Source organism: Engraulis encrasicolus, chromosome 4, assembly GCF_034702125.1.
Source record: "Engraulis encrasicolus isolate BLACKSEA-1 chromosome 4, IST_EnEncr_1.0, whole genome shotgun sequence".
Taxonomy (NCBI): domain Eukaryota; kingdom Metazoa; phylum Chordata; class Actinopteri; order Clupeiformes; family Engraulidae; genus Engraulis; species Engraulis encrasicolus.
Genome location: NC_085860.1, coordinates 4,581,110 through 4,603,046, shown reverse-complemented (window position 1 = coordinate 4,603,046; position 21,937 = coordinate 4,581,110). Strand labels below are relative to the sequence as shown.

At 41.0% G+C, this 21,937-nt stretch overlaps 2 protein-coding genes across 2 annotated transcripts; both read left to right on the top strand.

The window, feature by feature from the left end:
* The first annotated feature begins 1,398 nt into the window (after positions 1-1,398).
* eif3ja (eukaryotic translation initiation factor 3, subunit Ja) lies at positions 1,399-9,238 on the top strand. The gene is made up of 8 exons (XM_063195965.1): positions 1,399-1,462; positions 1,620-1,708; positions 2,195-2,261; positions 2,364-2,455; positions 2,700-2,814; positions 3,845-4,009; positions 6,052-6,125; positions 6,267-9,238. The coding sequence occupies exons 1-8, from the start codon at positions 1,441-1,443 to the stop codon at positions 6,393-6,395; spliced, it is 753 nt and encodes a 250-aa protein (XP_063052035.1). The 5' UTR covers positions 1,399-1,440; the 3' UTR covers positions 6,396-9,238.
* A 3,106-nt stretch (positions 9,239-12,344) lies between these two features.
* Positions 12,345-16,486, top strand: si:ch73-330k17.3 (IGFBP domain-containing protein). Its single transcript, XM_063196343.1, has 4 exons — positions 12,345-12,705; positions 14,841-14,919; positions 15,621-15,825; positions 16,272-16,486. The coding sequence occupies exons 1-4, from the start codon at positions 12,345-12,347 to the stop codon at positions 16,329-16,331; spliced, it is 705 nt and encodes a 234-aa protein (XP_063052413.1). The 3' UTR covers positions 16,332-16,486.
* Positions 16,487-21,937: the final 5,451 nt, after the last annotated feature.

Genomic DNA, 21,937 nt, shown 5'->3' with positions numbered 1-21,937 from the left:
ATTCATTTTTAATTTACATTTTATATTAATAATAAAATTTCGGCGCGCGCTTGGCGCGCGCATCATGGACCTTGGCTACTTCACATGGCTGGCTACGGCCATGCATGGATGAACCTGTATCCCACTGTCGTCAGTAAGATCTTTGATTGTACCAGTAATCCTTTATTTGATTAACGTGAAGGGTAACCTGACTTCCTCCATCTGGCTGTGTTCTGGTTTTCTCACACAATCTGAGGCTCATGAAAGTGACAACCACTTCTGAATGAATCAGGACTGCATGGATTGGATTTTCCATAGACGGACGGCATTATGGATGAATTCTATCTTTTCACGAATGTTTACTAAATAATAAACTAATATTTACCAGTATGACCAAAGTACAGTAAGTTTTGCAGCTAAAAATGTCAATTTCTGGAAAAAATACACATCTGCATGTATGAATAGTGATTGATGATGGTGGTAGTATTCGTGAAAAAGGTAACGTTTATGAATGGGCAGCACGAATTCTGGAAATAAACTACTAAAAATATTACACAGTGCACTTTTAAATATAATGCATCTCTACACAAGAAATGTGTTTCATCAATGGTAGGCTATCTTAAGTCTCAGACTTGGGCACAGGCATTCCTGCCAACAAGGGGGGCGAAACTGTTGTCCCTGACCCAGTGAAAGGGTTGGGGGGTGGTAGTCATGCCATGCCAAGGCTGTTGTCACAGCCTTTCAACAAAAAACTGGTTTCTACAACAACAACAAAAACCCTACCGCATGTCAGAGCTAAACAGCTGAAGTATTGGACATACCGGTAGCATGAAACACAAACAAAAAATCTACACTACATTTTTGGCAAACCTGATGTGAGTTGTTTAATGTAGGCCTGTATACTACTGAAAATATATTCTCACTGACCTGTGCAAAGGGCTACAGCTGATATTTGTTTTAGTTTTCAAGGTCTAGTGCTATTTTAGAATTACATCCTCTGCAATGCACTTTAAGAAAATTTGACCCAAAAAAATCCCATAAACATGATTCTCAATTTTGTGGGCCTCCTAGAAGGGTTGAGGCTGTAGGCCTAATAGCGGCAATATGAGATGCTGGAACGTGGAGAGGTCAACATTTTGTCCAGCATCCTCAAGACAGAGCAGACATATGCTGTTTGTCTTCCATTAAATCTCATGAACAATAAATCATTCACCTTTGCTTTTGTGTGAGATAATTTCTGTAGGCTACAATCAATAATAGAACAAAAATGTCATTGGAACAAATATAAAATATACCGCAGGCTGCGCTCTCTAGTGCTTCTTTCGGTATGTGGTTGATGTCAACGGCACGGGTACAATGTAGCACTTCTAGCAGATTAGAATGGAAACGAGGCAGGCGGATGAGATTACCTAGTGACCACTAGTTTCTATTGGCAACAAAGTATCCGTCAATACATCCAACATGGCGGACGGGGATTCTTGGGGTAAGGATTTTATTAATTGCGTGAGTAGACTAGAGGGACCGTCGTATTATGCACGGTCTCACTGGGTCAAAAGTGTTAACGAAATAGGCCTACCTTTGACTGTCAGTATGATAACTTTGTGATTTCATCGTGGGGATTTGCGTCTGGTGTTGTGTAGATGCGGACCGTTTTGAACCTGATGCACCAGCTAAAAACCCGGCTGGCCATGACAAATGGGAAGGGGAAGATGAAGAGGATGATGTTAAGGTATGCATCTCTTATCTCTCACGTAGTGTGACTTTCTATTCTTAACGCCTCTAGCTCAATGCTGAAATACAAATTCATTCACAGACACATGCTACTGAGATGCTATCTGTCTTGCTAGCTGCATGGTGCACCGTCATCGGTAGGCTGCCCGCTCCTGGGATGCTGCACCTGACGGCCCTATGCCATCTTTTATTTAAACGTGCAACGCTAACTATCTCTTATTTTAATTAGGCCTACCTAGTGCACTGCTAAAACATGGAATGCAAATGTGAAACGTTCTCAGATAAGGGATAAAAACAAGGTGTTCATGTTGCTGGGTCCCTGTCAGTGAAATAATAAATAGGCATAATAATAATAATAATAACAATAATAATACAAATAATAATAACAATTAATATTATTATTATTATTGTTATTATTATTATTATTATTATTATAGGCTTATTAAAAAGATTCCTTGTTAATTCCTTGTTAATTATTGTGTAGGATAACTGGGATGACGAGGAAGAGGACGCAGAAGACGAGGAGGAAAAGTCTGGCGAGAAAGCAGCTGGTGGGTGCAGTCATGGGAATCTTGATTAATGAATGAGATTATTAATTGCAGAGTGGCCCTGTGGACATGTCAAGCGAACTTGATGTCTCTTGTGTTTTCCAGAGGTGAAACCAGCTGAGAAGAAGAAATTGAGTGACAAAATCAAGGAGAGGGAGAGTCTGCAGAGAAGGAGGCAGGAGGAGCTTCGGAAGAGGGTGTGTGTCTGTGTATGTGTATGTGTATGTGTGACAGGCCTACCCCCATGTGTGTGCTTTTGTGTATGTCAAAGTTCCACCTCATTCACTGAGTCTTGTCTGAGAAAAGTGGTCCTGTATGTGTTCAACATCTAAAGATCATTATTGACCATCATATGGCTTCCATTATGTGTGTGCACGTATGTGCATGCGTTTGATCCATGGTGGGCAGGTAACATTATTGTCCATTTGCTCTGACCTCCAGATGGAGGAGGGGAACGAGTCCACAGACGTCACCCCAGACGAGGAGCCGATGAGGGTGTTACCCCTGCAGACACGTATGGAGGAAGCCCACACGGAGCTGGCCGATGACTCCATTAGTAAGAGTCACAGAGTACATTACTACGTTTGCTCATTGCATTCACTTAATGACAAAATTATGTGATACTGTCTCGTAATTACGAGGTAACAATGACTTATTTTATAGTATGAATACAATGCTATGCTATTATGCATGATTCGATCTCATTACATACTCATTACATTCAGAATATCCCTCTCTGACCTTGTTTTCAGTTCAATCTCTAGTTCAAGTCCAGAATGCATTGCTCTTTATCCCAGCTTCGATTCCAAAGCCCCTCATAATTACAGTATTAGTAACTATCTAATGTGTTGCCCTTACATGTCTTTGATTTTGCTGTGGTCATGTTGGGTAGTGTTGTTAGTATTGTAATAAGCCAGGTCCACTGCTGGTAGGTCAGACACTTTCACACTGGTGAAAAAAAGATAACAAAAACAATAACAATTGCATTTCTCATCAAAATTAAAGGGGCGCCAATTGCTTGTCTTTAAGTATATACACGTATATATTTCGTGGGTGTTTTTTGCCTTCATTTGGATAGGATATTGATGAATTGGATAGGAAATGAGTATAGAGAGAGGTATGCGAAAAATTAGGACATGTCTCATTCTGGACTCGAACCCGGGTGCCCATGGTCAACAGCCGGCATTTGGTGTGACTTACCTGCAGCGTGGTGTGCCATAGCACCCCCAAAACAGCCTTTTTCGTAACGTCACAGCAAATTATCTGTCAGACACTACACTTGAAATTTGTATTTATTTTTATTATTTTATTATTTGTAATGTTTTTTTTGTGCTATTTTTTATCTTTATTCATCTTGGACATTGTGAGAGTGCGCAGCAAATAAGTGGAAGAGAGCTGGGGAAGGATTGGGAAATGACCAGGCTGGATTCAAACCTGGTTCCCGAGAATCCAAGTCTATTTATGGATGATTGGGTGCCTTAGCGTGTTGTGCCACAGCACCCCGGAAGACCTTACAGTATTTTTTGCATGTTTGGTGTGAACATGCCAATGCAGTGCGTCACGTGTCACCATTCTCCTCTCCTCAGCCGTGGTCAGTAACCATGTGGCGGGTATCGATGACATGAGCCCCTCGTCTCAAGACGACTTCACAGAGTTCGAGAAGCTGCTGAAAGAAAAGATCACGCCGTATGAGAAGTCTGTCCACTACTGTCCCTTCCTGGAGTCGCTCTTCAGGAACGTCTGCCTCTCTTGTGAGTCTGTCTGACTGGCTGTGCTCGCCGTCTCGCCAACCATACTGTATATGGCATAACAGCGATGGGCAACCTGGAAACATTAGTTGAAATCCAGTGCTACATACCACTCCAATTGTTTTACCACTCCAATTGCTTGGTTGAATTATCACTTTGTAGAATTGGACAGGTAAGACCAGGTCGTTTGGAATATGTAACTCTGTATTGTAACTAATGACTCAAGGTTGTCCATGACTGCTGCACAGTTTTATCGCATATACAGTTTTATTGTATCATTTAATCAAGATAAAAAGATAAATATGATTTTAAAAAAACTATGGTAATTATATTTGTATAAAGGTATGGTTATTGTGTATATATTGACATGGCAAATGCATAGTATAGAGAGATATGAGTATCTTGTAGAGATACGGTTATTGTATCTATGCTAAAATAGCAATGGTATCCATATACTGTAGAGATATGGTGATATCTTGCCTTCTTAACAATTTTAAGAGATAAGCTGCATTTTCTTGATGCCTATGGGCCAATGACGTTTTCTTAGAAGCAGACCTCAGAGTGTACAACCACAGCTAATGCCCGTAAATGTATGTACAAGTAATGAATGTGCTTCTTAAATAACCTAGTACAAGGGTTCCCAAACTTCACCATGACAAGTCCCCCCACATACTGGTATATTGCACCCAGGACCCACCTTACATGGGTCATGCCACACTATTTTCTTGGCATCCCTTTTCACAATCATAGTCTATGTCTGTTAGTCAGTGCCCCACTGGAATATACAGTATACAATAAAAACTTGACAACAATAGAAGTAATGTTCAGAGATGCAATAGATTATTATAATGCAGTTCTTAACTGATGGGAATATTGTTGAGATTATTTTGGTGTACTTTTTACTGCACAACACTCAATTCCTGGGCTTAAGTTCCTGGGCCAATGGCCCGCAGTATAAACTGGACTACTAACTGTCAGTAGCCTACCCAGAACCAGAACAGGTGTGGCTAATTAAGGGAGGCATGGAACACTGAAGAGTAACTGTCAATTTTTTGAATTTTAGAACTCTGCTGTAGAATACTCAATGGCAACCACCGCTTGCTGTGGGGACTAATTAGTTAGCTGCTGGGTGAGTCACCCAGAACAGGTGTTGCCAATTAAGGGTTCTGACAGTTACTCTTCAGTGTTCATTAGCTAAGTTAGATTATGTTATTTTTACTGCAACTGCTATACATGGGTTCTCAATTTTTGATTTACCGTGGCTGCGCGACTCTAGCTGCGCACAACTCAACCTCTGATTGTTGGAAACCGCTGTCGGTCAAAAAATTAGCTCACGTGGTTGGCTGCCAATGTCTTGCCCCTCCTCACAACACCGTTTTATAAAGAAGAAAAGCTGTATATGCTTCGACCCAAAAGGCAAGCCCGCTTTTAGCATTTTCTACAAGAATGCAGTCTAGTTTAAATAAAAATTGTGCTATACTTTTCCTGCCAACCTGCCACGGCCCCCCTAGCACCCTTTCGCGGCCCCCAATTTGAAAACCACTGACCTAGTAAAACCAAAAAGATCATCCATACAGTAGTGGCATTAGCTGAGGTTGCTCCACCCTGACGTCTGCTTCTACAAAAAAAACATTATTTACCCGATAAATGTAAACTGCATATATTTGATGTCTACTACAATAACACTGTAACATGTATGCTTAAAGGTAGACTATGTAATTTTTAGCAGTTTATTCCCAGAGTGTATGCTGGCCATTCACATACACTATTATCTTTTCAATCAATATTTACCAACGCCATCAATTTCTAAGTACTCATTATGACTGAGAAAATTGCACTTTGGTCAAACCAGTAAATATAAGTTTATTACTTAGTAAATATTCATGAAAATGATCAAATATGTGAATGGGCAGCATACATTTTGAAAATGAATGACTAATATTTCGGTACGCACAATTATTTTTAACGATTGACGAAATTAATGTGCTTTCTGCTGTGTGTGTGTGTGCGGACTTCTTTTTGTTTCTCCCGGCGTGTGTATGCAGTGGAGGTTGAGGACCTGAAGAAGGTCAACAACTCCTTAACTGCGCTACTGAATGAGAAACAGAAACAAGATAAGGTGCTTTATTTTTTTGATATTTTTTGTCTTTTATTCTGTGTATACAGAATGCCCCTTACACATTCTTCTGGTTAATATAGTATTGAGATGTTGTGTGGTGTTCTGACGTGGTCTGTCTTGTGTGCATGATGTGTGTGCTAGAGCAAGGCCAAGAAGAAGAAAAAGGGGGTGGTTCCAGCAGGGGGCATGAAGGCCAAGATGAAAGATGACCTAGACGCTTACGGCGAGTTTGACGGCGGATACGCACAGGACTATGAGGACTTCATGTGACCTCGGACTCCTTGGCCGCTCCCTCACTCCCTCCCTCTCCGTCCCGTCCCGTCCCGCTGCTCTCCGTGATCCTTCACAGTAAATTCAGCAGTGTTAAAATCAACACTCTATCGGAAACATGTGCTCTACAATGGTGTGAAATTCAACTTTTAAATGTTGAATTAACACTCTGAAATTAGTCAGTGTGTTACACAGTATTAAATCAACACTGTTTAATTTACTGTGTTGAGCTCTACCCCTCTATGTGACACTGGGCCTGTTTCCCCCTCCATGCCACCGGGGACAGTGCAGTCTCCCGGCCCTCTGCCTCCTGGCTGCTTCAGAACGCGCGGGTGACGCAGGGCAGTTTTGGTCACCACGACGATCGAGGAGTGTTGTCAGGAAGCTGCTACCCCACATCACCCTGGCCACTCTAGCAAGCACTTGGATGTGTATGATACTTCACACTATCCTGAAGGACACACTGATATAATATTCACAAAGATAAGGGGACCTTGGGGTTCACATAGGAGGGGGGCCCTGGATTTGTATTGCTTGCATCATACTGAAGTGAACTCATAGATTCAAGTTGGTCATGTAAAAGCTTCACAAAACTGCGTCATACATTTGGTAGCAGCCAGGGTCAAGTCTGTCATTGCTGGCTTTTGAGAGGGTCAGCCTATCGTAGCTGTATTTGGAGGACGAGCCAATGATTGCTACCTTTTCAGATGTTCTTTGGTTTCTGTCCATTCAGGCTGGCCTGAATGGGACCTAAGTCAGATGACTGGGCCCTAAAAAGATCTACTGCATTTTTCAGATTATAAGTCGTACTTTGTTCATGATTTGGCTGGTCCTGCCACTTATACAGAGGTTACATTAATATTTGTTGTTTTGACATTGGCAGTTTATGATGGGCCTTTTTAGGCTTGTGTACCGGTAATTATCTGTACATACATACACTACCTTTCATAAGTGTTAAAAAGTCCAAACAAGGCAAACAAGTTCACATATTACTGCCTGAACAACGTGCCACTTCCGGTGCATCTTTAGTTTTTTTGGGTTTTTTTTCAATAATACATTTTTTGTCTGGTGCGACACTCAGGTGCGACTTATAGTCAGAAAAATCTGGAATATAATTATTGCCCCCACCACCCGAAAAAAAAAAAAATACTGACCACTGCTGGGCCACAACAAGAAGCATTTATGTTTATTCCCGCCTTATATATGGCCCTGTGTCGATTCAGTGGTTGGGTGCTTCTCAAAGTGAAGCGTCCTAGCAGAGAATCGTATATGAGAGGGAGATAAAGCAGGCGGGTTCTTTTCCGGTCCACTTTATGTCGGGTGAACGCCCCTGTAGGAGACCTTCGATTAGGAGACCTTCGGAGTCTTGAGATTGAGAATAAATGGAGTCCCCTTAGCGCTGTAGATGGTGGTAGCGCACGTCTTGTGCAAACACCATGAAAAGAGAAGAAGAAGGAGGGACGCCGCCCCCTTAGGAGACCGAATTTTGAGCACACACTTTTGCATTGAGTGGGCATGTTTCGATTCCTCTGTATTATTTATCCAACCTCTATGGTCCTAGCCTTGCTAGGACGATTAACGCAAATTTTTCCATGGTGTATCCAATTATTAATACACTCAGAACTAGTTATTGGATAGTGTTTGGTGAAATCCACGAAAAGTTGGGGTTTCTCGTCCTAGCAAGCCTAGAACACTTCACTTTGAGAAATGCCCAGTGTCTGTATTTCCCAAGGGCAGACATTCTGGTTAAAGAAAGAAAAACCCTGCACATATTTGCTCCAGCCAATTTACTGAACCAGCTGATCCTAATTACCGGTGCAATACTGCTTCAGACAGGTTGATGAGCTAATTAGTGACATCACCTGTTTCAGGTGCTGTTTCCACGTAGCTGGATATTTTTATATGTGGATATTTTTTTCTCCTGGTTGCATTGGTTTTGCATTGGTTTTGGCCTTCCGTTTCCACGTAGCAGATATTTAAAATCCAGGTATAAAAAGCAGGAGAAAAAAATCCTGTTTAGGGGGCTGAAACACATTTGTTACAATGGAGGATTTATTTTTATCTTCATGTTGCGTTTACACCTCAACAGGAGAAAAAAATATCCTGCCTCGTGGAAACAGCCCTTAGCAGCACAAACAGAAGGATCTGGCAGGACTTACTTTCTCAATCCAGTTTGTCCACCCTTGGTATTTCGATTTACTGATGTTACTGCGCCATAGTGTTGAAACTTACGTTTTTGCTTAACATCTGATAAGGATATCAAATCTGTAATGTGCTTTGTCCTCAAACCTCTGTCGAGGGGGTGAGTTTAACTCATACTCAAACTCATTAACTCATACTATACATGGGTTTCCCGTTTGTAAACAATCCCTGGCTGCATAACCCTGACTGTGCACTGTTCAACCTCTGATTTTTGGAAACTGCTGCCACTCAAAAAATGCGCTCATGTGGTTGGCTGCTTAGCATCTTGCCCGTCCTCACATCACGAATATTTGTTAACGGAGAAATCTATCCATACATAGGTTTCCTGTTTGCAAAAAATCCTTTCTGTGTGCACAGCTAGTGGTACCTCTGCAACCTCTGATTGTTTAGAAACTGCTGTCTATCCAAAAATGCGCTCACATGGTTGGCTGTTTAGCATCTTGCCCCGCCTCACAGCGCGAATGTTTGTAAATGGGAAACCCATCTATTTTATGTTTATGTTTATGTTTATGTTTTTTTTGTAAACACTGCGAATACAAAGGGTATTTGGACATTTAAAAAAGTATTTTGGCAATTTTGCATCCAAAACTTTGAACAGGATTGTTTTCTTCATCTCATGTATTAATAAATAATATTCTCTGCAAATACTTCAGACTGGGAGCTTCTGTACACTAAACAGGTTATCAGCAACCTTATGGAAACTATTGCAAAGCTACGTTTGTACGGTTGAATTCTAGCCCCTGTAAGCGTCAGTGTTGCCAGATGGAAAATGCTGAACAATCGGACCAAAACCTCAAAATTATTGTTTATGGGGGATATTGGGAGGAATTTATCGTACACAAACCAAAGGTTGCTGAAGGCAACTGAGTGGAAACTCTGAATGAACTATGAAATTATCATACATCATGTGTTTTTGATCCTACAAAGGACAAAATTGTGGTAAAAAATACAATAATTATCGTACATCTGGCAACACTGGTAGGCGTGTATACTGCCCGGGCTAGGCCAGAATCTGGCCAAACCAGGAACTGTTGCCTAAGTAACAGTTCCACCTCAACTGCCAGGGTCACCAGTTAGCTCTGGTCCTTAGAGGTCATTTTTGAATGAGTTAGCTACCACAGTTATAGTATTTAAATTCTGGGCCTGTACAGTTGGCCTGAAGTCAGAGTTTAAAAAGTTATTTCGGTAACACTTTACTTAAAGCCAACATTATAAGCGCATTTATAACAAATTATAACGGACATTATAAATACTTAAAACGTATTATGACTACACTCATAATGCTTCATGATGCTTTATATTAACAGTTATGAATAACTATGAATCTAGCTTATAATGCTTTATAAATCCAAGGGTGTCATGAGTGCTCATGACTGGCTATAAACTACAGGCTTCCTGATGGGGCTTATAGTACATTATGAGTACCTAAACCCCTCTATGCACAGACCTGGATGATAAACTGTCATAAGGGCTCATATGATGCTATAATGTTTCATGTGAGATCATAAGTCATCAATGTGTGCTCTAAGTAAAGTGAAGTTCATATGGATGCATCTATAATGCACTGTATAATGCACATCTATAATGCATCATAATGTACTGTAAGCCCCATCAGGCAGCCTGTAGTTTATATCCTATCATGAGCACTCATAATACCCTTGGATTTATAAAGTATTATAAGCTACATTCATGGTTATGCATTACTGTTAACATAAAGCATCATGAAACATCATTGGTGTAGTCGTAATGCTTTGTAAGTAATTATAATGTGCATTATAATTTGTTATAAATGCGGTCATAAAGCGCTATAGATATGGGCTTCATAGAAAGTGTTACCGTTATTTCCTCTCTGCTTCAGTATAAAGGCAACAGGAACTCTAAGACTGAGCTTAGGTTCCTGGGCTTAAAGGTGCACTGTGTAGGATGGTAGCCAGAATAGGTAGGCCTACTGCAACTAGGCTGCTCATTGAAACTGTGCTGTTTACTGTCAAATTTGATCTTTTCATGAATATTTACTAAATCATAAACCAATATTTATTAGTATGACATAAGTACAGTAAGTTTTGCAGCTAAAAAAAAATCTGTTTCTAGAAATTCAAAATGGCGGACAATGGAGAAGATCCCCCTTTTCATGTATGAAAAGTGCAATTCATAATGAATACTTAAAATTTGATGGTGGTTGTAAGAATTCATGAAAAATGTAGCATTTGTGGTAACACTTTATTTTAGGGATACATCTATTAGCACTAATACATACAATGTTCCTGTATAAGTAACTTGTAAGGCAAAATCAAACATTTGTTAGGCATGTATTAGCAAATGTCTTGTTCATGCACGATAAGGGATTTATTACCAATTTAACTTTAGTAAGGACCTAGTAGGTCTTAGCGTTTGCTTGGTACATGCCTCATAAGTTACTTATGCAGGCATTAACATTGTATGTATTAGTGCTTACACTGTAGATGTATCCCTAAAATAAAGTGTTACCACATTTGTGAATGGGTAACATGAATAACCAAAAATATTACACATTACACCTTTAAGTTCCTTGTCCAATGGCCCACAGTATAAACGTGGCTAACGTGTTTATAGCACCACAAAACATTTGGTAACAACGGTACATTTTAAAGCTTTTTTAATACTTAATAAATAATGTACTAATACTTAACTAATTGTAAATAAGACATTTACAAATGTTTGTAAATGATTAATGAACACTATGTTAACAATATCTGTAAATGTACACATAAGAAAATCGGCCTATGGCTGCACAGCGGAGTGAGAATCAACTCCTGCTGGATGAATTTGATTAGAGTTTGCCTGCCGGACGCTTTTCGTGGTTTCATGCCTTTTTTTCTCTGTAGGGCTACTGTGCTGTGCTGCGCCTGCTGTGTTAGCATAGTACGATTTCTTGTTTGGGGATTGTGTTAAGTTCAGCTCCTTCAGTGACATGGGCTACTCCATCACCAACTAGGCAACTCTATTGACCCTATTCTCAGCTTCTTAGCTCCCCCTGTTCAGCTTTGACAAAGTGGGCGGCTCCCTTTTGAAAAGAGACCCCTTCTGAAGGTCACTTAGAGCATTGTGACCTTGGAGACATCTGTGTCAGTATGGAGCTGGATTTAGTATCCCCGCAGCCAGACGCTCTACGCTACCATTTTATTGAGCTCAAGGCAGAGTGGTAGTAGAGAGTGACGTGCTGGGCTGAGGTGGGGCGATAAAGGGCCTTGTCCTTGCTGTCGGGGGTCATTATCTCCGCCGTGCGCTTAAATTGCCCCCTAAATTGGTCACATGACCCACATCACAAAGGGTCCAGTCTTTTGGCGTCGATTGAACTTATCTTGGAGGGGCTGAGGAGGATGAAGTGGGTTTTAGGACAAAAAGAAAACAACAGTGAGATCGTAAAGATAAGGCCCTGGGGGATAATTAACAACTCATTCAGGACTCGCAGAACTTACTGTAATACCCACCGCGACTATTGGCTGTCAGGGGGGTGGAGGTGTGTGTGTGTGTGTGTGTGTGTGTGTGTGTGTGTGTGTGTGTGTGTGTGTGTGTGTATATTATATGAAAGTGTGTGTTTGTGTGTACGAGTGTGATGTTATAATCATTCGAGAGGCCTTCACTATAAAAGGTAGCTGCAAGTTAAGAGCAGGTGTTTATGAAGGTGTGATCCACTGTGCCACAAGGATGAAGGCCTCTGCGTCCAGTGTGCTTAGCGTAGTAGTATGCGCATGTTGGGTTTTGGGTATGCCTTTGCAGCCGGCGCAGGCTGCTTCGGGCACTGAGGGAACACAGCACTCTTCCTCCTCCTCCTCCTCCTCCTCCTCCTCTTCCACCATTCTGCAGGCTCTCCACTGCCCGCCCTGCGAGCGCATCCACTGCCCAGCCAGGCACACGTTGCAGCTCTCCTGCAGCGGGGGCATCACCACGGGCGTGTGCGGCTGCTGCCCGGCCTGTGCCAAGGTGGAAGGAGAGAGCTGCGGCGGCCGCTGGGACTATCTGGGCAAGTGTGACGACGGCCTGGTGTGTGTGCACGAGAGCCCTGCTGCTGCCGGTGCTGGAGCTGGATCTGGGGCCGACGCAGAGAACAAGGGGATCTGCAAGAAAGGTAGATGGACGCATACGTATGTGTGGATGTGTGCATACCTACACAGTATGTAATGCTAATGTGTGTACTGTGTATATAATGTGTATAGTCGTTTTTTAAGTGTCATATTTTGTCAGTCGATATCTGTAGTCCTGTTCGCTTGTGAATATCTGTGTGTGTATGTGTGCGTTTGTCTTTGTTTCATGTAATTGTGAAGGTAGGAAACACAGTTCAGACAGAGAAGCCATCATGTGCACCATTCATGTTTCTATATACTCTACTTTTTAAATACTGTAGGTTTTTGTAGGTTTTTTTTAGGTTGGCAGTCAAGGTACTATATTCTTGGATCAGTCTGTCTATTTATGTCATTGTATTGCTATTGTTCCATCACTTCGTTCAGTCATTTTTTCTATCACTGCCTGTGTCTGGCACATCACACCTGCAACAGATGAGTAGCTAATCTTTATACAGTCCGGCAGGATGCTGAAGATTAATTATGGTTCAAAAGTTGGGGCTAATGTCGAGTAATCCGACGGGGCCATTAGGCCAGAGCCAGAACCATGGGGCTAATCTGGAGAATGTCACTCAGTGAGCCCTGGTGGTGCTGACAATCAATTGATGTATTGTATTATTGACTTGTCAGTTTTCACTTGGTACTTTGATGGTTTGGATAGCATTACTCATCACTCTGAAAGCATTGCATTTGGTTGAATTGAGTATAGTGCATCTGTTAAAAAAAACAACTTCTGTTTTTTGCATGCTTGATGCAAGACGTATGAAAATATCATGCAATATCTGAATTTGAATCAGGTATTAATTGCAAAAGGGAGGTGATTGGTTGTTTTTGGTTGTGCGAGTAATTGTGAGCGGACATGATGAGAAGGGTTAATATCATTTATGAACTGTGAAAAGGCAATAAAGCAGTCAAGGACTCCTTTGATCTCGGGCCACTTTCTCAGATGAGCCGAGGAGTAACGGTGTCTCTTATCTTAACCATGGTGATATCAGCTGGCCTTATCTCCCCAAATTGCATCAATATAGTTAAGGATTTCAAGCTTTTGGAAATCTTTGATATAAGTTTTTTTTTGCAACTGAACACATTTTCAGACCAAGCTTTTGCAGGCAATTCTCATCTTGTTGAATTTCAACATTGTGAATTCAATCTATTCATCTATTTTCAATTCAGTGCAATTCATGTGCAATATTGCATTGATTCCTCACCTGAAAAAATGCAACTTTTTGCATTTCTTTAAGTGTGCAGATGTTTTGTGCGTCCACTCTGCACTTAACTGAAATCAATGGAACATTTCCACAATTTTGTAACCCATTCCTTGCACCCAGCCTCACCCAAAATATATATGGCAAGATGTGTGGGGGGCAGGGGGTCCTCCTGGATATATAATAACTTTAACTGTAGACCCTTAACACACCACCGTTCCACCACTGCAACGTTACAATAGTCACTGAAAAGACTTTAATACCATAGTACTACACCACTATGACAGTGCACAGGGCCTTTAGCAATACATTACGACTTGGTCGTTGCCATTCTTGAAACAGCTAATTTATAACAGGGGCCTTCTCTTAAGGGGTTAAAATGTCTGACTATTGATGAACCCTGTCTGTGCTGTCTGCAGCTGAGGCAAACTGTATTTTCAAATTCATAATTAATAGAGATGCACTGGATCCTGATTTTTAGGATCCTGCCGGATACCGGATCCACTGCTTAAGATCCTGCCGAATCCAGATACCGGTTCCTACGAAAGGGTTGATACACATAGCCAACTCGCACACGTGGGCCCTTTTTATTATGTTGGCGCAAACGATTTGTAAGACTCATTGGCTTACTGCCACACTGCCTTCAACGGCCGCTTCCAAAGGGCTTTCACTCCATGCAGCGATTAGGGTTGTGAAAGACTGACTGGAAAGCCTAGGCTACGTAAAAAGTAGAGATGCCCAGATCCTGATTTTTAGGTAACTGCCGGATACCGAATCCACTGCTTAAGATCCTGCCGGATCCGGATAGTCTGAAAAACACTATTATCCTGCCGCATCCGGAACCGGATCCTGGATCCTGTACATCTCTAATAATTAATAATATCTTTACTTTTTTACTCTTCTGTAAGTGTGCTGATGTTTGCCTGTGCTGTCTGCAGCTCTGAGTGTGGACTCTTGTCGCCCTGAATGCACCTGGGACTACTGCCAGGCTAACCCGCAGGAAATCTGTTCTGCCAGGTGAGCGCGCGCGCACACACACACACACACACACACACACACACACACACACAGAGAGAGAGAGAGAGAGAGATGCCATAATAGGTTAGGTTAGGTTAGGTTTCTTTATTAGTCTCCACGAAGGAGAAATTTGCTTTGGAGACAGGGAGGTTGCAGCATCATAAGGAACACATAGAACACATAGGACACATGACACCAACACAGAAAAACTAACAACAGTAAAACAATAGAAGAAAAACAGTGTAGGCCTACATGCTCAGAAGCACTGGATGTCCTAACCCACTGCCCCTGACCCATCCAGACCATAACCACCCCCCCTCCCCCCACACACACACACACTCAGTGCACCGCCCCCCCACACACACACACACACACACACACACACACACACACACAGAGAGAGAGAGAGAGAGAGAGATGCCATAATTCCGGGTTAGTTTCTCAAGAATCATAAAATGAACAGCAGTTTTCCGTAAAGCCGTCACCTATATTACTTGTTAGACTTCCTGTTTGAATGAACACGTACAATGTATTCTCATTATTCACACACACATACAGTACAATTTGCCACTTTTATTCTTTTTTATTCCTGCTGTATGGCTTGCGTCCCCCATCTTACCAACTCATGCACACTCAAAAAATCAATCTGCCGTATTTTATTCTCATTTATTTTTAATTCTCAATTATTTATCCCCCTGCAGGTGGGTGTCCTTGGGGCGTCAGGAGTGCCAGGGCTCCTGCCAGCACACGTCCTGCTCCAGTTGCCTGGTGCTGCGCCCCCCACACTGCCCTCAGTCCTGCGGCCCCGCCGACTCCTCCTGCCTGCTGCACTACGGACGCTGTGTACAGAGACACCTGACCCACAGCAACTCGCACCAGAACCCCGCCTGTCACCAGAACCTACAGGTCAGGAGCCCCCCACACGCATGCAAACACACTTGCATGCGTGCACACACACACACACACACACACATACCCTCAGAACCTTCAGGTCAGGACCCCTGACCTGCACGCACGCGCACGCACGCACGCACGCACGCACGCACGCACGCACGCACGCACGCACGCACGCACGCACGCACGCACGCACGCACGCACGCACGCACGCACGCACGCACGCACGCACGCACACACACACACACACACACACACACCTGCCCTCAGAACCTTCAGGTCAGGACCCCTGACCTTCACGCACGCAAGCACACACTGACAACAACAACAACGACTTTCCATCCTGAGTTGCTGAGTAAAAGAGTACAGTTTAGTAATGTATGTACATCTCAACAGCTGAATGCAGCAATATTTCCATGTGTGTTGATTGCTGCATGGTGTGTTTGTCTCACCAACAGAGCAATGCAGAGGGTTATTTCTTGTGCATGGTGCCTCCTTGCCTGAACGCAGTCGGATAAAGCGCCCGTCTTTCTCCTGCTGGAGACCGCAACAGATCCCAGAGTGATGTAGCAACATGACTGAGCCCGGCAGCTAGTATAAATTGAGAGTTTGGTTCTGGTCATTTCTTTCTTTCTAAGTCTGTGTATGTGAGCAGAATCTATGCCTTGCACTAACGTGATTGTGAATATATTATTATGTGTTGTAATGGTATTACTGAAATAAAGTTGTGAAAGTTTGATAAATTACATTTTTTTACTTACTGCACCATTGCAAATAAAACTAAAATGCATAAGCTAATACTGACAATAATGTAACATATTATTATCTATTATTATCATTCTGAATATTTATATTGGATTTGTTCAATTGCAGCTTGTGGTAATGCCTTTGTCCAACACATCTCTATGACTACTCAAAATGCTATTAAAGGAGTACCTTTATCAGACTATTATGTACAAACCAGATTTCAAAGAAGTTGGGACACTTGACTTGGTATTTTGTGAATAAAAACAAAATGCTGCCATTTTCAAAAAAATAAATCCATACATAAAATTGAGAATTTTGCCAAGTCAACATATCAACTGTTAAAGCCCAGCAAATATATTGCTTTGAGTAAAATGTGTGCTCACTTAACACACACAAGCATAACACAAGGAGAAACGTTTTAAAATGAACTATATTGAATGACAATATGAATGCACAAATAAGGGACTGTCACTAAGAAACACTGATACTGAGGGACTTATTACTTATTTACTACATAGAAAGATTACATTATTAACATTGCAGGGATAGAAGACCTATTTATGTAATATAAAGTTCTGTAATATGGTATGAATTATGAGATCATTAAATGACCATAACCACACTCACAATGCCTCAGAAATGCACATGATGCAGAGGTTCAACGGTCAAATATCATTCTAGATCAGGGGTGGGGAACCTTTTTTATTCGAGGCAGTACTATGAACACAAACCAGGATTAAAGGCAGCCACATTTAAATCAGACCCCACCGCCTCTAGGTCCCCTGAATATAACTTTGCAATTGCATTGCAAATGTTATTTCTAAGAGAGCTTTACAGAATGGCATATTTCCTTTGAAGCAGCATAACATCGAAATTATATCGGGGCCGAATAAAACGGCCTGAAGGCCTCTTCTAACTCGTTGAAAGTTAAAATGAATGCTGCACGATATGGGGTTTTAACAGCATAAGCAGTCGCCCATGCATTACATTTTGAAGGAAGGCCTTTAGATATTGCCACATAATGATGGCACATGGACTCTCCACTATGTTCCCATAGTGTAGCTCCATCATTAGAGTAACCAGATGATAAAATGGCTAGCTTGCAGCCAGGATCCGGCAAATAAGCATAAGCATAACAAAAAGGAAAACGACGAAGAGGGCACCTACCAGTGGAGCCACTGAAATAATTTCTAAACAAAAAAAGAACTGTGTTTTATATACAATATACAATCATGTCATCAGATAATGTAATTGTCAAGTGTCCACCTTATCTTTCGTATCCAACTTAAATACTTATTGGCCACACTTTTTTGAGATTTGTTACATGTGTGAAATTTTACATAAACACATATTTTGCTCAAACAATAATTTTGCTTGGCTTTTGACAACTATCATGTTGTCTTTGCACAATGCTCTATCTTGTTAACAGATTGAATGCTCAAAAAAAGGACGGAATAGTGTTTTTATTCACGAAATACCAAGTGTCTCCACTTTTTTTGGAAATCGGTTTGTAATTAATCTATCCTAATCTATAATCTATCCTTATCTTAATTTATAAAATATATTCAACATATCCAATTAGCCTACATTATCATCCAAAGAAAGATTGTCTTTCTTAATGCTTCACATGCTTTTGTAAAACAACAAATTTTAAGACCGAAATATTAGGCTACTATAGCCATCTAATTTGGTTCCTCACTCACTAAGCGTATTACATCATACATACAAACTATTAATACAACCTGATTAACCCTAAAGTGACCGACTGGGGTCATTTATGACCCTGGGCACATATTTTCATACACCATTTCTGCAATTTTCATCAGAAAAACTTGTCCTTCCAGGAGTTTGTCAATACATATGTTGTGCATGTTGTGAATGATTTTTGTGAGATGTGGACCATCTATATAGGATTTATAATCAAAACACCTCTGGAGTCATTTACTGTATGACCCCGAGAGGATCCATGAGATACTCAACATAATAATGTCCATTGTTGTTGTAATTTTCAAACACTGGTTTTTGTATTTTGTGTTTTGGGGCAGGCCATGGTCATCAGACCTAAAATATTGATAATATTAACATTTATAGTATTAAAATATAATGTATTATATAAACGAATAGGGCACCCCTGCGATAGCCAACAAAGCATATTGTGAGGGCACCCAGGTGGCATTTCCTCTGTTATTGCTCCACATTTGTTGATATCATGGCACAGTGGTCCTAGACACATGATGAGAATATGAAATGGAAGTCATCCTAATGAACAAAGAGGGAGGAAACAAGTAATCAGCGTAGAAATCAATGGCGTTTTTAGAATTTTCCTTATTATATGGCTATACAAAGGCTGAAGCATCAGTTGAATCATTTCTTTGCTCTAATATATATGGAAGACACCTTTTCACAGCTACAATGTCCAGAAAAAGTTTCAGAGAAATTTTGAGTGTGCATAAGGTTATATGTTTGAGACATGGTTTTGTCTATGTAAATTACCATATTCTCTGATCTTGTGATTTCATGAACACAGAAATGTTGAGTAGCCTAAAGTTTTATTGCAGAAATATCATCTATGGGCCTAATGGATAGAATTTAGCTTGGTTTCCCAAAGTTTCACTTTGATCAATTTCCATAATTAGCATAAATATACTGTATTATTATGGTAAGACTACTACAAGTGAATGGGCTAAAAAATTTAAATGATAGATATCACCATGAAACTTTCTCAGTTGATTACTGATGATGAGAGAAGAAAAAAATGTATTGGATGTTTTTTGTATTTTGATGTTTATATATGCAAATGAGGGCATACATCATATTTAGCATATACGTATGTAAGTTTGACTAATTTTTAGCAAAACAATAAAATGTTCAAAGTCACATTTTTTTGCTTTAGATGAGGGAAACGTATGTGCAAGATGGAAATAAATTTGAATGAATCCCAAAAAATAATTTATATAGTGGTAATTCTATATAAACTCCTTGGGGTCATAAATGACCCCGCTCGGTCAGATTAGTCGCAAAAACAGGCCGGTCGCTTGAGGGTTAAAAGAACGGGTTACCGACAAGTTAGTAAACCCAAAGATGCCAATCAGATACTAACCCCCCCCCCCATGCTGCGTATTAGCTGCAGCGTGTGTGACTTGCTGCATTAGTGCTGATAAGATCAAAAGCAAGTGAGCACATCAGATGACGTAGCATGCAGAGGCACAATGTGGTAATATGCAGTCGCAACAGATAAATGGTTTATTAAAACACGTAAGCCTACCAACAATAAATGCACCAGAGAAATTCTCCCTTAGATGACAAAGATTATTATTGTAAGTGTGATGCCTCTTCAACCAAGTGAAGTTGTGCACCTGTAGGCAGAATAATTGGTTTGCGATTGGTTGGTTGACATGACCTGTATGAGGAAGGCTGTATCTATCTACCTATATGATCAAACCTCCCCCCCTGGACTGGTTACTCAATAACCCTGTTATGTGGCCTCTTGCAGATCACAATAGAGGGATGTGTCCACGGGCCTTTTGATGTGCGCTTTATGTGAGGATGAAACAGAGGACCTGATTAATTCCCATAAAACTCAGACAGAACTTTATTGATTCCTGCAGTCAGAATTAGGTCAGTTGTGTCCTCCTTGCCACCACGGAGATATAAAATAAAATAAAACCTAAAACCTAATACAATACTTCCCCAGAAAATAAAGCTGCACCTTTCATGAACGAAGAGCATGTAAATGGAAGGCTACTTGTGTAGTGCAAAAACAGCACTATAGGCTGTGTTCTTCATCTATACAATCAATTCAAGGAAAAGCCTTACATTGATCTGTGCTGACATTAAACTTATGATGCAGATGACGTTTTTCACCGATTTCTGTCAGCTAAATACATCAGAATAAGAGATCATGCTAAAATACCATTGTAAAGCACCAAACAGGTGCAATGTGTGACATGTGAAGCTGCTGGTAGCTCTGGGGTCCCACAAACTGCAAGGTGTAACCATGCTGTCATGCATAACCATCTATTATGCCATCCTTAACTAATGCTCACAAGCAGACATTTCTTCAGTGGGTGGAAATACATCCAGACATCTTTTCACTGTTGAGTGTCCTTGCAACCCTGGATGCTACAGGTGGACGAAGACATCATCTTCATGCATTGCAATGCGCCATCTCATGCTGCAAGAAATACCTATACACTTGTGCATGCGGTTTTCATGCATTTCTAGACCCACTCCACTGGAGTCGTTTCTGCATTGGTAAAGGTTGGCCAATTAGAGGGTTTATGCATAGTTGCATAGGTACACCTTGGTGTTGTGGGACTACCAGCAGCTACAAATGTCACCTGTTTTGTAGTGGTATTTTAGCATATGCTCTCTTCATCTGATGTATTTCTCTGTCAGAAACCTTTCTTATTGTGCCTTCATCTGCACAAACCTGTGTGCGCTCTGAAACAGCTACAGATCTAGAAATGTAACTTGGCCCGTACAATTGTTTTGATTGAAATAGCTTTGGAGTTCATTAATTAAAACATGTTCATTTCATTAATGACAATTTTCATAGATGACAAGACTTAAAAGGCTTGAAACGGTGTTGCATAATAATTTGGAACAGGCCATTTTAAGTTTATTCATTTTTTAAAATGCAGTCTTCATTGGACGGTTCATTCCAAAACATTTGATTTGTCCTCTAATGGTTGATGACTTGAAAAATATGACGACTGATGTTTATATTGGCTATTTAGGAAAATCAGAGAAAAATGTAATTTGCATAATAATGTGGCCCGCCGTGTCAAGTGATATGGACAAATGACACCTCAGCTCCAAGCGGCAGCTCTGCCTTGGGCTGCTCGCGATGCTAATATCTGAATCAAAGGACGCCGCGTCTCTTATCTGCACTCATCGCAGGCCTCTATCAGCGCTGTTGTTTTTGACTGATAAAGAGGACAGATACTGTTGCTCCTTTAGGAGGTCAGGTGTCACACAAAAAAAACCTCTTCTAGTAAATATCAGGACACATTCAAGAGGTCAGAGGTGTCACAAGCAGCACCGCTTCCATGCTAGTGTTGCAAGGGCAAATCTGAACCTTTTCTATAGGAAATTCTGTGCAGAAAAAGAAAATGATGTTTGCAATTAACTTCTATCCAAGCCCCCCAGGTTCCTGTGAACCACATACACATGAGCCCTGGGAATGTAAGTGATCCAAATAGTGCAAAGGGAAAATAAGGCCATGACCCATCAGTTTTTACACAAACACTGCATGTAAAATTAGGTAAATTTATTATTAGATTATTCAAGTCCAAAAGGCAGACAAGAACATGAAGAAAGTAAAAAATAGACAGATTGTACAGGGAATACTCATCACCACATATCCCCAATTGCT